Consider the following 14701-nt stretch of genomic DNA (forward strand, 5'->3'; position numbering starts at 1 on the left):
TAAAAATAAAAAAAATAATAATTGAAATAGTTTTAGATTTATTTAATCATTTTTATAATCATTATAAATGCGCGACAACAATTTAATTAATATAAAAAAAAATAGTATATTACGAAATAAATTATTAATAGAAAAATAAAAATAATTAAATATATTAAATACGTATGTTTAGTATGTTCATTTAAGCAATTTTACAAATAAAAACATAGCAGTTAATTTATGTATATATATATATAATCTAATTTCTTACCAAGAGAGTCGGATAATGAAAATGTTAATATTAGTATCTATAATTGCTATACATTAAAAATATAGAAATTATATCATAATTAATATAATTGACTGTAATAATAATTTCTATTTGTATTATTTGTAATAATATTAGTGAAGAAAATATTAAAGTTTTTATAATACGTATCTCTGAACGGTCGATATTCTACGAAAACCATTGTTCGAATGCAGTCCAATGCGAAACATTATTTCTTTAGTCAGTATTATGAAATAATAAAAATTAATGCATTTATTGCTATCTTTATTATTATTATTGATAATCATTTCTTGTAATTAACAACTTAATATAAGAAATAAGAAATATAATAATGTGAAAATATTAAATACAAAAAAATTCGAATATGCCGCTATAATAGCAAATGGAAGATTATTTCCCGCCGTTGGGAAGAATAGAAAATCAATAATAGTTACCGGCCTTACCGACTTTGCGATGACGAAGACCCTAAACGACGCAGTTTCTCTTTTATACGTAACCATCTTTCTCCTTCCCGCGTGTAGAAAATTCACAATTCTCCATCTTTGCTGTACTACAGCGCCGTATGTCCGCCATTGGTCAATCGTCGCTGCCGCCGCAACCGACGCCGCCGCCATTATAGATTCCGTTGTGTGTGACTGAGTCTCGTTCTCCAGGGTTTTCCAGGGAAAACTCTATTTCTCCTCGACATTAAAGGTGAAATATCTACGTAACGAACGTGTAGAAGATTTTAAAGAACATCAAAATGAAAACGTACAGCAGAAAAAAGGGTGATAGCACGAGTAACGTAATCATTCATGTGAACGAGCTGTGCCGACTGTGCTTGGCAAAGGAGGAGGAGATGGTGCCGATTTACGACGATGAAACTATTCCCTTATCTTTGCGAATAATGGCTTGTGTTAATCTGGAGGTAAGTTAGAAGATTTAATTTAATAAATATGTGACAAATTTAAGTTAAAATCGCATTAGTTAATCATCTTTCGTACGTATATAAGAATCTTATCGAAAAATAGGAATCTAGTTTATCTCTCTGCGTGAGATTCTCTTTGTCTCTCTCTCTCTCATTTTTACCCCACTCTTCGATTTTACTCTGTATTTGTGAGGGTCACTTACACATTCGATGTAGGTATAAAGGAAACGTTTAACCACAGACGAGATATAGAACCGTCTATGATTTAAGTTTAGGTCTCGGGCAACGCGCGACACACTGCGCAAAGCAACTACCGGCTTTACCGAGTTATCGACTTTACGTTCACGATATGTCGACGCCACCTTCCCTTTCATTACAGGAATCTAGACAAGGCGTATCATTGCATTACAGATCATTTACCCTATGGATTTATAGAAATCTGTAATATTATAGTCAATGTATTAATATTGACACTTTATATATGTCCACTGAAATTTTTCCTTTTACTTTAGATATAAATAATTGCAACATATAAAAAAGACAAAATATCTAATATTTCTTTCTACTAACATTTCATTATATCATGAATATTTTTTTTGAATTCATTATACAATTTTTCAATATTTTCATTATCTCTATTGTTTCAAAATTTTAAAACTTGAGATATAAGTAAACATAAAATATAATTTAAATATAAGTTAATATAACTTACTATAATTAAAATGAAAACTTACAAACCTATTTTTATATATTGTTAAAAAAAAATGATTTGCAAATATTTAAACAATTATTATAAATATTATAAGATAATATATATTATTATTTTATATAAAACAATAATTTAAATATTGTATTTTATTTTATGAGTTTATATATAAGCTTATAAGTAATTAATATATTAGTGGAAAATTAATAAAATTTCATATATTGTAGGTTTATGAAGAAGATGGTCTTCCAAATATGATTTGTCATCCATGCAAATATCAATTAGAAAAATCCTATCAATTTAAGAAAAAATGTGAAGCTGCTGATGCAAAACTTCGTAAACATATGAAATTAATTCAACAATTAACTGGCCAAAGTGAAGAAGGAGAAAATCAGGATAGCAATAGAGATGAATTAAAAGATTCTTCCAACAGTGGAAAATCTAAACAAGTTAAACAATTATTGGCTGATTTAGTTTCAATTAAAGGTAATAGTGGACAAAAAGATGGAGATCCGATTGAAGTGACAGAAGAAGAACTTGTTGGTGGTTATATTTTAGGTATATTGAAAGTTTTTATTTGTTTTTAGAATTTAATTAGTATATAATTTTTTTTCAATTTTATTTTATAAATTATTATATTTTTATAAATATAGGAATGAATTCTGAAAATATAGAGATGGAAGAAACAATGTCAGAAGATCCAGAAAATATCACATTAGTACCTGCAGAAGAACGTGCTGCTAAAGCACGTTGCACAATACGTACATCACGTATTAAACAAGAACAAGAATCAGAGGATGAGGCAGAAGAAGTACAAAGAGCAATTGCAAATGCTGATCATAAAAATGTTTATATGATGGAAGTTACAAGTAATAGTTCAAGTCAAGGAGAAACATTAAAATTACAACCAATTGGTGATACCATGGGTAATAAATATTATATATATATCTATGATTTCTATACTGTGAAATTTTTTTTCTTAATGTATCTAAATTTTTTATTATTTTAAGTTGAAACAAGTGAAGAATTAAAAGTATTTCAATGTGATAAATGTCCAAAAGCATTCACCAGAAGAATAATGTTAAAAAGTCATCAGTCTGTTCATTCTACACAAAGAGGTTTTACATGTCAAGCTTGTGAAAAATGGTTTCCTACTAGATCAGCTTTAGTGAGACATGAACGTACTCATACAGGTAATGCTTTATTTTAAAAATTGAATAAATATATGCATTTAAATTTTTATTTTTAAAATTATATTTTATATAGGTGAAAAACCATTTGGTTGTAATATTTGTCATCGTGCCTTTGCACAGAAAGAAATTTTACTTCGCCATCTCATGACTCATTCTGGTCAAAAACCATTCCAATGTCAACATTGTGATAAAAGTTTTACTCAAAGAGAAGCATTAAAAGTACATATGAGAAGGCATCAAAAATTAGATCCAAATGATATTCAATTGCATCATTGTCAACTTTGTCCTAAAGCTTTTTGTCATGCATCTGGACTTAGCAGACATTTGGTTACACATACTGGTAGAACATATAAATGTGTAGAATGTGAAAAATCTTTTACCGACAAAAGTTCACTATTAAGACACAGTCGTATTCACGCACCTAAAAAAATATTAACAAATTAAATTTATCTTAAGATATAAATATTATCTCGTTTACAATATCAGTCAACATTAAATTAAAATTATGCAATATATTTCTATAAACATTTTTTTAAGCACATAATATAATTTTTTTTTAATGTCTTAGAATAATTTATAAAACATATCTTAACTATAATGATAATTATGCACTAATTTGTTCATTATAATTTCAGATATATTTCTATATAATATTCTATGTTGATTATGTTTTTCTATATCTATATCACTGAAATAGAAGGCCAAAATTTAATATCATATTCTGCTTTTCTTCAGAATTAAACAAAATCTTGTAAACATAAATTTAGAATTTTTTCTGTTTTTAAATAGAAACATTTCTTGCTTATTGTAATTTTATATATTACAGTTTTTTTTTTTACATAATAATTTTTTCTTTTTTTTAATTTATTATTTAAATTCATTATTCAAAGTTGAAAAATTTATATAATGTATATAATTTTTTAAAAAATAAATTTTTAGCATTATTACATTGATAATATGACTTAATTATTAGTTTACATAATATGTATTAGTTACATAATATTTTTTTAATAATTGCTTAAAAATATTTTAAATATTAGTAAAATGATAGAAAAGGATTTACATAATCTATATGTCCCATTTTCACTTTCAAATTTTATTTTATAATTACGATTATTAGTTTCGAAAAATTGTCAAATTATGTGGCAACGAAATTATCAATATTTAAATATTTCGAAATATTATGAAACATTAATATAAAAGTGTATGTATTTTTATAAAACAAAATAATTTTCAACAAAGCATTTCTTTCATATTATATTCTATAAATAAAAAATATTTATGTTTGGAAGAAAGAACTATATTTATATATTATATCTATATTTATATGATTTTTTTTATTCTTAAGAAAAGCATAATATGATTTCAAAATTTAATTACTTATTATTTTGTATTACTTATATTTGGAATTTTAATAATAATACCATTTTCATATTATTTTTGAATATTTAAAATCGCATAAAAAATTATAAGTATATAAAATATATATAATTTTATTTCATGAAATGTAAAGTTTATATATGTATCTCAAATTTGATATTTTTTTTTTTTTCATTATATACTATTATGTATATATTATATTTCAATAATGTATATTGTTAAAATTATGAATCAGTAACAGTATTTTAACATATTTTATAAAAAGTTTTTTTCTTTATTCATATTTTCATGACTGTATTGTATATAATTCCGTGAATTTCTATGTATATATATATTATATATTATAAGAATATAATTAAATATCTTATATGTCTTTTTACATTGTTTTGATTATTCCCAATTAAATTTAAAAATAATATAATTATACATAATATATTGTACATATTATAGTAAAAGCATAAAATTAATAATTCGTAAATTTATAAAATTTATGCTAAAATTATAATCAATTATTTAAAAACAAATTGATCTGAAAAGTGTGATTTAGAAAAAAGAGCAAATATATTTTAACAAAAAAAAAAAATCGTATATTTTTTCCTTATATTTTTCCTTATATCTAAAAATATAACGATATGAATATATAGTATTATATTTTATATGTATATGATGTATTATAATTTATTTATTATAGAATATTATTATAATATACTGAATAAATTCGTAAAATTTATAAAAAGTTTATAATGGGAAATTATTAAAACGAAAAAACTAAATGCAAATTATTTAATTTTAATTGTTAATTTTAATTATTTTTGCTATTATTCATCTACAAAATCTAACAATTTATTATACATGTTGAATTACAATATAATATTGCAATTTATCAGAAAGAATTATGTTCAGAAAATTATGAGATTTAGTTCATAGATATATTTCACATTCGATATATAATATTAAGAATAGTACAGAAATTTGTACAATAACTAATTTACTAATCATTTATTTGTACATTCAAAGTTTTATCCATTTTTTTTCTGCTTTTTAGGCAGTGTATTTAAATCTCAATAGCTGATTTAGTATTAATGATAATTATATTAATAAAGATATATCTAAGATAAGTAATTTTATATAATTTTTAAATAACACTATATAATATATATATGATAAAAATAAACAACATATTTTATTTAAATTATATGTATCTGCAATAAATTTTAATGTTCTATAATCTATATTATATAATATTATATTCTTTTTATTAATATTATATTCTAATTTTTTAAAATACTATATCATACACATATTCACATTAAAATGTGAATATTAGAAAATAGATACTAATAGGCTATATATATAAAGAAAGTTTTATTTTTATATTCTTTGCATTATTGTTAAGAAAAATAATTATGAAAATGCAAAAGTTATTTATTGACTTTCTTTTACAGTTAATCGCAATTTGCAATTTTGTAATCTGTGTAACAGAGCTCCAATTTATATGTAAATAATTTTATATAATTATCTAATTATAAAATATCAGAAGGAATCGCAAAAGGTATTATAAATAGTTGGAGCAAAAAATAAATAAAATCAGTGACAATTTGATATTTTATTAAAAAATCTTTTTTTATTATGATTTGCATATAATCTTGTGCATCTTTACACTGCCAATACCATTACACGATAGATCGGTACATCAATCTAACGGAACGAATTTACTAAATTTTCACATTTACACTTCTGTTGATGTTCAAAATACGATAACGTCACAGATCTTCGCACTCTAAATTGGAAAAATCGTATAATTTTCGAGCTCCGCCACACGATCTGTATTAGACCTCCACAAAATAAGGTCTAACATTCGATTTTGCATTATTTGCTATACATTACAAGATCGAAAATGTCTATTAAAATTATCTAATTAAACAAAGCAAAGAGGGAAAAAAATATATATATATGTATATAAATATATGAGAGTTAGTAGTATCGCCATTACTTAAATTTAAATATAATTAAAAAATTTTTTATGTTTTAATTAACAATCAGATTTAAATAAATGCGATATTATTAACTCCTCGTCAACATTATACTGCATATGTCACAAATGTTTAACTATGCAAAAAGTAAGTTCGTTTATAATTGGTCGCTTTAATTAATTCATTTTCCCACTTTGCTAAAATTAATGTACATAGTCGTTACCAGTTTATATTTGCACTCGAACGATAAATAATTCTAATGAAGAAACATACATGAAAGCACCATTATTATTAATTATTGAATTTGCTAGAATATGTAAAAACACAAGTTATTAAAATATTATATTAATATTCTCTAAAAGGAAGTTGGTCAAACTTTCATGTACGTTCATATAAAGTACTAAAACACTGTTAAAAATTTGAGAGAACGTTTTCATCTCAAATATTTGCTTTGAGGCACGGCCCGATGTTGCCAATTTATACATTTTTGAAATATAGATTGTTTTTCATTTTAAGTATTATTGTTCTTTTATCATTTTTTACTTCCAACACACACCACTTACAAGCCACAGTAATGAATTGCATCACTGAATAAACTACTTTACTGTTACGAATACATATGTAGGATAAGATACTCATAACAGGTTTAGTTTAGTTTATTTTTCCTCATTGTCAATAGTTTCATTATATCTAATGATCGATAAACTTCAATTCAGTTTTCAAATAGTGGAGAAAAATTGACTGCTCTTGTCTGCATACTGGATAAACAAAATTTGTACTATAATACCACATAATACCAAGTATCTCGTGATGTGGAAAAACCTAATATGTCATTCTTCTTGCTAGTACTAAATTGGCAAAAGGAATTGATGGACTTGGCGAAGTAGCGCGGAGGTCGGAAAATCTCGAAGAACGTTTACGAGATATATAATTATTGAGAACGATAGACGTTTTATAATAAGAAACGTCAAACTGATTTATCTATATTCTCATCAATCGAGAATTAGAGTTTTTGGCTGTTCCCAAGTGAATCCTTCTCGACCGAAATGTCCATATGTGCTAGTTTGTTGATAAATAGGATTACGAAGATTCAACTCTCTAAAAAAATAATTATATTGTTATTTATAATATTTAATCAAATTTAATTATTTATCATTATATGATGCAATGCATCATGATTATATGCATCATAATTTTATAATTATTTATATTTAAAATATTATTTACAATATAAATATACTCACTTAACAATTTTCCCAGGTCGTAAATCAAAATTTTTATTAACTATATCTAAAAGTTCGTTTTGAGATAATTTAGAAGTACCATAATCAAAAACTGTGATTGAAAGAGGTTCTGCTACTCCAATAGCATAAGAAACCTAAAAATTTGTTGTAAATATTTATATTTTCATTAAGAAAAATATTAAACAAATATTTCATTTATAATTATAATAATAAAAAATAAAAATATCAGTAATTTATACTTGTACAAGGCATCGTCTGCAAAGACCAGCTTTCACCAAAGATTTAGCAACCCATCTTGCTGCATAAGCAGCAGATCTATCAACTTTTGTGAAATCTTTGCCAGAAAATGCTCCTCCACCATGAGCTCCCCAACCACCATATGTATCAACTATAATTTTCCGACCAGTTAGACCCGCATCGCTCTAATAATGTAATAAATAAACAAATATTAATATAATTTACAAAAATTAATTTAAAATTACTAATTAATTGAATATAAAAAATATGTACTTTACCTGTGGACCACCAATAATAAATAATCCACAAGGATTAACATGGAAGATTGTTTTATCATCTAAATACCTGGCTGGAATTACTTCTTTGATAATTTTTTCCATAACTACTTTACGTAAATCTTCCAAACAAATTTTTTCACTATGTTGCAATGACACTACTACAGTATGAACCCTTATAGGTACACAAGCACCATGATCCATTACATATTCACAAGTGACCTATTTTATAATTTTCAAAATATTAGAAATAAAATATATTCAAGAATATATATATAATTTATAATAATTATTATTATTCTCAGTAATATATATTACATCATGGCACTCAAGAGTAGCAAATACTATGTGACATCATTGTAAATATTGATATAAATTATTGATTTAAATAAATTTATTTAAATATTATTAAAATATATATTGCTTCAATTTACTAATAATCATACTTGTGTTTTTGAATCTGGTCTTGCCCACCATAATTCTCCACTTCGCCTTAATTCTGCAATTTTCTGATTTAATTTATGTGCCAGGACAACAGTTAATGGCATACATTCATCGGTCTCATCTGTTGCATATCCAAACATCAGACCCTGAGATAATAATTTGAGTTATAAACTAAAATTTATAAAATATAAACTTGAAGCAGGAAAAAGATTTATTGTGCTTTTAATTAATTTGCAATATTGTGTAAGTTCTTAATATAGGAGATTAAGCATTAATAAAGTAATAACGTGCACACAACATACAGTTTCAATATGTTAATTCACATTGGAATTTGCACATAACTAAATATATGATATACTATAAGATTCACTTAATAAAATACAGAAAGGTGTCACACAGAGCAGAATTACTAATCAATATTGGGACAACTATATACAATATTTTTTAAATTAATAATTTTTGTTATATAATAAAATATTATTGACAGAGTATATATTTTAATAATAAAATAATAATATAAATTTGAGAAGATAAAATTTTCAAGTAATTAATACATTGGAGTTTGAATCAGCAATTATGAGAAGAAAAATGTGAAATTACTTCAGTATATAGAAAAAATTTAAATATAATCATGAAATAAACAAAATGTTAATAAATACTTATAAAGAATTTTTAAGAAAGAATAAATGTTACAAACAAACAATATTACAAGTATTGTAAAGTTTTTTAGCACAAACAATCAGATAATAAATTAAAAGATAGTAGAAGAAATACTAAAAAAGAAATACATTCTAAATTATCAAGTAAGTTCTAATAGTTTATACATGCTTTCATAATAACCATGAACAACAATTAACTATTACTAAGAAATGAGAGGTTGATATAATAAACCTATATATAACAAGAAGAAACATGAAAAAAGAATAAGCTATACGATATTACTATTAAAATTAAATATATATCTATAAACATATAATAATGATATAAAAATATTCTATTACTACTATATATAGAAAACAATTGAAAATAGGGAAAACAAATATATATACACATTATTCAGGAAACTAAAAAGGAGTAACTATACTAGGCAGTAGAACAAAAAGAAGAACAGAAAACTCGAATGAACAGATCAGAATACTAATTGACCTGATCTCCTGCGCCAACTTCTTCATCACTACGGTTTTCATGAACTCCTGCTGCAATATTTGGTGATTGAGCATCAAGCGCCAATAAAACACTGCAGAGCTTGAAGTCAAAACCTGCAGAAATTATATGAATGAGATATAAATATTCTCTACCATGAACATCAACACTTTCATTACTACTGATGTTTCACTGTATCATATTCCAGTTTATTCTGCTATTTCAACATAATAATAGTGTTACCTTCTTGCTTTGGAAAGAAATTGAAAATATAAGTTATTTTAATGTAATTATATATAATAATACCATATAAATTTTCTTACAATTAATATTATATATAATTTTAAAACCTAACTAAAATATTTAAAATAAATGAAATATATTTTTATATAGATTAATATATTTTGTTATAATAATTATCATAGTATTTATTTATATATGAAACTTCCTAATAAAATTTCTATTATAAAATATATAATTTATATTTCTATAATTATAATACTTATTTGTAAACACAGATTCACTCACTCACACATAACATAAGGAAATATATGTGTAAGAATTCTATAAAATATATTATAAGAAAGAAAGAAGAGGACAAAAAAAATTTTTAAAAATAAAAAAAACAAAAAAAAATAAAAAAGAGAGTATGTTAATGAATTATATGGCTGCTCTGCGGCACGGGCTGAGAATGGGTTATGTACCTGATCACCTGCACCCAAGTCCTTCTCTTCCCTGGCCAAATGAACACCATCAGCGATATTTGGAGATTGTTGTTCGATCGCCACCAAAAGGTTCAACGTATGCCAATCGAATCCTGCCACGATCATGATATGCTTACGTTACATATTCATATGTGTTCTTTTATTTATTTTTTCCGAAAGATAATGAACAGGATATTGGTCATCCAATCGATCGAGTCATGGAATTTTCTCCAACAATTTATTAACGTCTATGTAGCGTAAAGCACATCTTTTTATAAGAACTTGAAATTTTTCATTATTCTTTTATATATATGCATATATATGTGTGTTTGTATGTGTGTGTATATACATATATATTGTACATATATAAAAATATATTTTTTAATTTAATAAGTAAAAGAAGCATTCTAAAAATTTTTATATTTAGAGCTGGAAGCTTTCGTGCCATGATTCGATCGTGTATTTATAAAATTTAATTCTAAAGAACCAAATGAGGCGAATTTTATGAAGGATAAGATAATAAAAATATCATCCGGCCACAGGGCATATATATATATATAAGTTAGAAATTTTTTATGTTAGCAAGGAAATTTTTAAATGTTTTAGATGTACAGATAAAATAAATTTAACAAAATTGTAAGGGTTGCAAGGGATTTAACAAACATTCATCACTGAAAAGAGGAAACCTAAAGAATAAATAAAAATATTTTTTACCTTTTGAAGAATCATCATATCCAATGTGTTTAACAGTATCCCGAACAATTTTTTGATAATCTACCACAGCTTTTGATGTAATTTCTCCACATAATAAAACCATCCCTGTTTTTGTCACAGTCTCTAAATAATTCAAAAATATGATATATATATATATACATACATATATAAATATAAAAATTTTATAATATAATTTGACGAAAATATTTTATATTTAGTAGTAGTAATTTAAATTATATATATTATATTAAGTACTAGATCCCTTCAGAATTCTGATTCAAAATTAACTCAAGGTCATAGTAACTAATTTATAAATAGAGGTTATAGCACCAACTGCTTCAAGTCATTAAAAAAATTAAAATCATTTTGAGAAAACTTACCACAAGCAACTTTTGCATTAGGATCTTGCTTTAAATGTGCATCTAAAATAGCATCACTTATTTGATCACACATTTTATCTAAAAAAAGAAAAAAAATAAAGTAGCTTATAATTATAAAATAAATAAAAATTTTTTAAAATTATGAATAATTGACTGTTTTTATTCATATATGTGTGAATTTTATGATAAATAAAGCATATTCATAGAAACAATTGCATAATCATAAAATCAAATATATACTACATTATTAATTGATTCAAACTTGGTATATACACGTTTATAAAATTTTATTAAAATGCATTGAAACTAATATTGTAAGGTCTATTCTACAATAAATCGAACAATATTTAATCATTTTATTCAATTTTATTCATTTTAATAAAAAATTTTAATTTTTTCTTAAATTATACAAAATAGTAAATAGTGTAAATTAAAAAGTTATTATAGATCAATAAAAATTCATGATTAAATAAATATTAACTACTTTAGAGTTTACACGTGTAAAAGATAATTAGAAGTACAAAAGTAATAGTATAAAAAATTGATGAATTATATAAAAATATTTTATATTTAATTTTAATAAGTTAAAAACATACAATTAGGTTAAGAAAAAATTCTAATATATATATAAGAAAAAATATATATAAGAATAAAAAATTAGAAATCATAAATTGTAATATTAAGAAGCACATGGCGACGCCGGAGTACATATTTGCTTCTGCTTGATATCAATTTTAAAAAAATATAGTTTTAGTACCTAAATGAATCAATATTCGATATTTTATAAATATTAAGAAGATAATTTGAACAATGAATAAATCGCAATGTAATACCATCCCCACATTTCGAAGCTTTTAAGGAAAGTAAGAAAGCGGGAAGGAAGGGTAGAATTGCGGCGTGCGCACACGGTATATATGTATGATCCGTTCATCGAGTTTCATGGCGGCACACGCGGCTCTCCGACATGGAACTCAAGACGAAGTCGTACAACATCGGAAATACAGAAGAGTCATGAGGTGAACGCATGCTTTTTAAGGTTCCTACCTGGATGGCCTTCACCAACGGACTCTGAAGTGAAGAGAAAACTGCCTTCCTGTTGTAGCTCGGGTGGTGTATGCCCGTTAGCATATCCGTTCATGTGATGAGCGGTCTCCGGCATTTTCTTTCTTTTCGTGATCGTGGATATAGACTTCGATTTCTTTTGTCTGCGTTCCAATACTTTGGCCACGTGTTGCAATTTTATTGACACGTTCAGCTCGTTCGATGTCGCTAATACTTAGAGAAAATGAGAAAGTTTAGTCCGAACTTTATATCCTACTTTGGTTTCGCACGAGCGAACCTTACACCAGCACAGCACAAAACGTAATAGTCAGACAAGCGCGGAGCAAATGCACTATTGTACAGTGTAGAAAGTAAAAGAGACTCCCCACTCTGTAGTGACCGCTATTTATAACCTCGGTACCTTCGTTTCGTTCGGCTAATTTCGAGTCACGTGACACTCTATCACCCAGGAGATGATGATCGGCGCGGAATTCGATTAAATTTGTGTCGATTTTGTTTTTACTTTTCACGTTTTGATGTTTAATCCCGATATTTAATATTCCTGTAAGAAAAAAGATCATATTTTATTTTTTTTCTTCATTTACAATTGTAATTCAATAATTTAATTAATTTTAAAAATAATTGAAAATTGTTTATATAATCAATATATTATTATATCAATTAATGATATTTGTATTTAATAAAAATAAGAATATAAAATATAGATATTTTTTTTCAATATTTAAAAAATGAAAAATCTTTAAAAAATCTTCTATCTAGAATTGTATTTTTCTATTTTATACGTTTTTATACATTTTTTTTCTCTATGCAAATGCATATATATATATGCGTGTATATATGTATGTGTGTATGTATAAGAGCAAAATAGCTTTATACTTAATAAACTGTTTATGTTTATGTAAAAGCTTAAAAATTTTTATATTAAACGAAATTAATATAACGAAATATTCATGATTTTTAATGATCACATATTTTCTCTGATAACACACTCATGTGAATTTATAATCTCCCATACGAACCATTATCTTAATCAAATTAAAAATATTCGTCACTTCGTTAATATAGCGTCTTGATTCTATAGAAAATTGCTGGTTATTCGAATGGAAAACTTTCAAAGAATAACCGGATAATTGTATATTGAACTTTGAGCTTTGAGTTCAAACCGACTTGAATTATCAAGCTGCTGTACGTTTTGTATATTTTCTTCGAAAGGACAGAATTGCTACTGAATAGATGTATCATTCGGACTTTTATATGTTGTAGGATCTCCCTCCAAGATTGAGAAATACTTGAGTGGGGTTGAAGAAAGCATTCATATAATAATGCATGTTGCAGGATATAAGTATTTATGTATATATAATTGCATAAATTTTTAAAAAAATATTAAAGAATAGTAAAATAATAAAGCCATAAGATACTTTTTATTGTAAATTCTATTAATTTCAAGAAAAAGAAAAATCCTATATATAATTAAAGAAAATGGACAGTGAAAATAAAAAGGAAAAAGAAAATTTGTAAGAACTGATGAAATGAACAATGAGAAATAACTAATGCTAAAGAAATAACTAATGCTAACTAACTAAATTTGTAAGAACTGATGAAATGAACAATGAGAAATAACTAATGCAATTTCGTTAATCATTTTCAGTAAGCATATTTCGTTAACAAAGCATTGATAGTAATATATATATAATATGAATTAAATATATTTTTATTATATAATTATAATATATATATGTATTTCAATATGTATTTCAATGCAAATGTTTGCATTCTTTTAGTTATTCTCTAAAGTTAATTTTATAAATTTTATAATAAAAGTTTTCATAAAAATTCTATTTTGTTAAAAATTAATAGTAAAAAAGTATTAGAATAATGTAATATTGAATGTATACAAATAAAAAGATTGATAAATAAATTTTCTATTATCTATTATTATTGCATCACATTATTTAATCATAAATCGATTTGTAAAGTATTTCAATTCGTAAATGAATCGATTTAAATTTCAAAATTAATATTTTTTTTTATTTATTTATAGGTTTTATCATTCATATTTGAATAATTTAAA

General features: G+C 24.5%; 2 protein-coding genes across 4 annotated transcripts; one reads left to right on the forward strand and one right to left on the reverse strand.

The window, feature by feature from the left end:
* The first annotated feature begins 817 nt into the window (after positions 1-817).
* Positions 818-3586, forward strand: LOC102670994 (zinc finger and SCAN domain-containing protein 12-like). Of its 2 annotated transcripts, none has more exons than XM_006618995.2 (5): positions 818-1175; positions 2109-2439; positions 2556-2807; positions 2892-3074; positions 3148-3586. In XM_006618995.2, exons 1-5 carry the CDS (start codon positions 1011-1013, stop codon positions 3516-3518), a joined length of 1302 nt encoding a protein of 433 aa, XP_006619058.1. In that variant the 5' UTR covers positions 818-1010; the 3' UTR covers positions 3519-3586. The 2 variants fall into 2 exon arrangements, with proteins under 2 accessions (XP_006619058.1, XP_006619057.1); XM_006618994.2 differs by having other exon boundaries at positions 2535-2807; positions 3148-3584.
* A 2455-nt stretch (positions 3587-6041) lies between these two features.
* LOC102671324 (S-adenosylmethionine synthase) lies at positions 6042-13865 on the reverse strand. Of its 2 annotated transcripts, none has more exons than XM_006618997.2 (10): positions 13683-13865; positions 12613-13171; positions 11569-11646; positions 11189-11311; positions 10475-10587; positions 8630-8773; positions 8187-8405; positions 7911-8093; positions 7672-7805; positions 6042-7525 (listed from the first exon to the last, which is right to left on the reverse strand). In XM_006618997.2, the coding sequence occupies exons 2-10, from the start codon at positions 12725-12727 to the stop codon at positions 7420-7422; spliced, it is 1215 nt and encodes a 404-aa protein (XP_006619060.1). In that variant the 5' UTR covers positions 12728-13171; positions 13683-13865; the 3' UTR covers positions 6042-7419. The 2 variants fall into 2 exon arrangements, with proteins under 2 accessions (XP_006619060.1, XP_006619059.1); XM_006618996.2 differs by lacking the exon at positions 10475-10587 and adding an exon at positions 9774-9886 and having other exon boundaries at positions 13683-13863.
* Positions 13866-14701: the final 836 nt, after the last annotated feature.

The sequence above is a fragment of the Apis dorsata genome, unplaced genomic scaffold, assembly GCF_000469605.1.
Source record: "Apis dorsata unplaced genomic scaffold, Apis dorsata 1.3 scaffold_383, whole genome shotgun sequence".
NCBI lineage: Eukaryota > Metazoa > Arthropoda > Insecta > Hymenoptera > Apidae > Apis > Apis dorsata.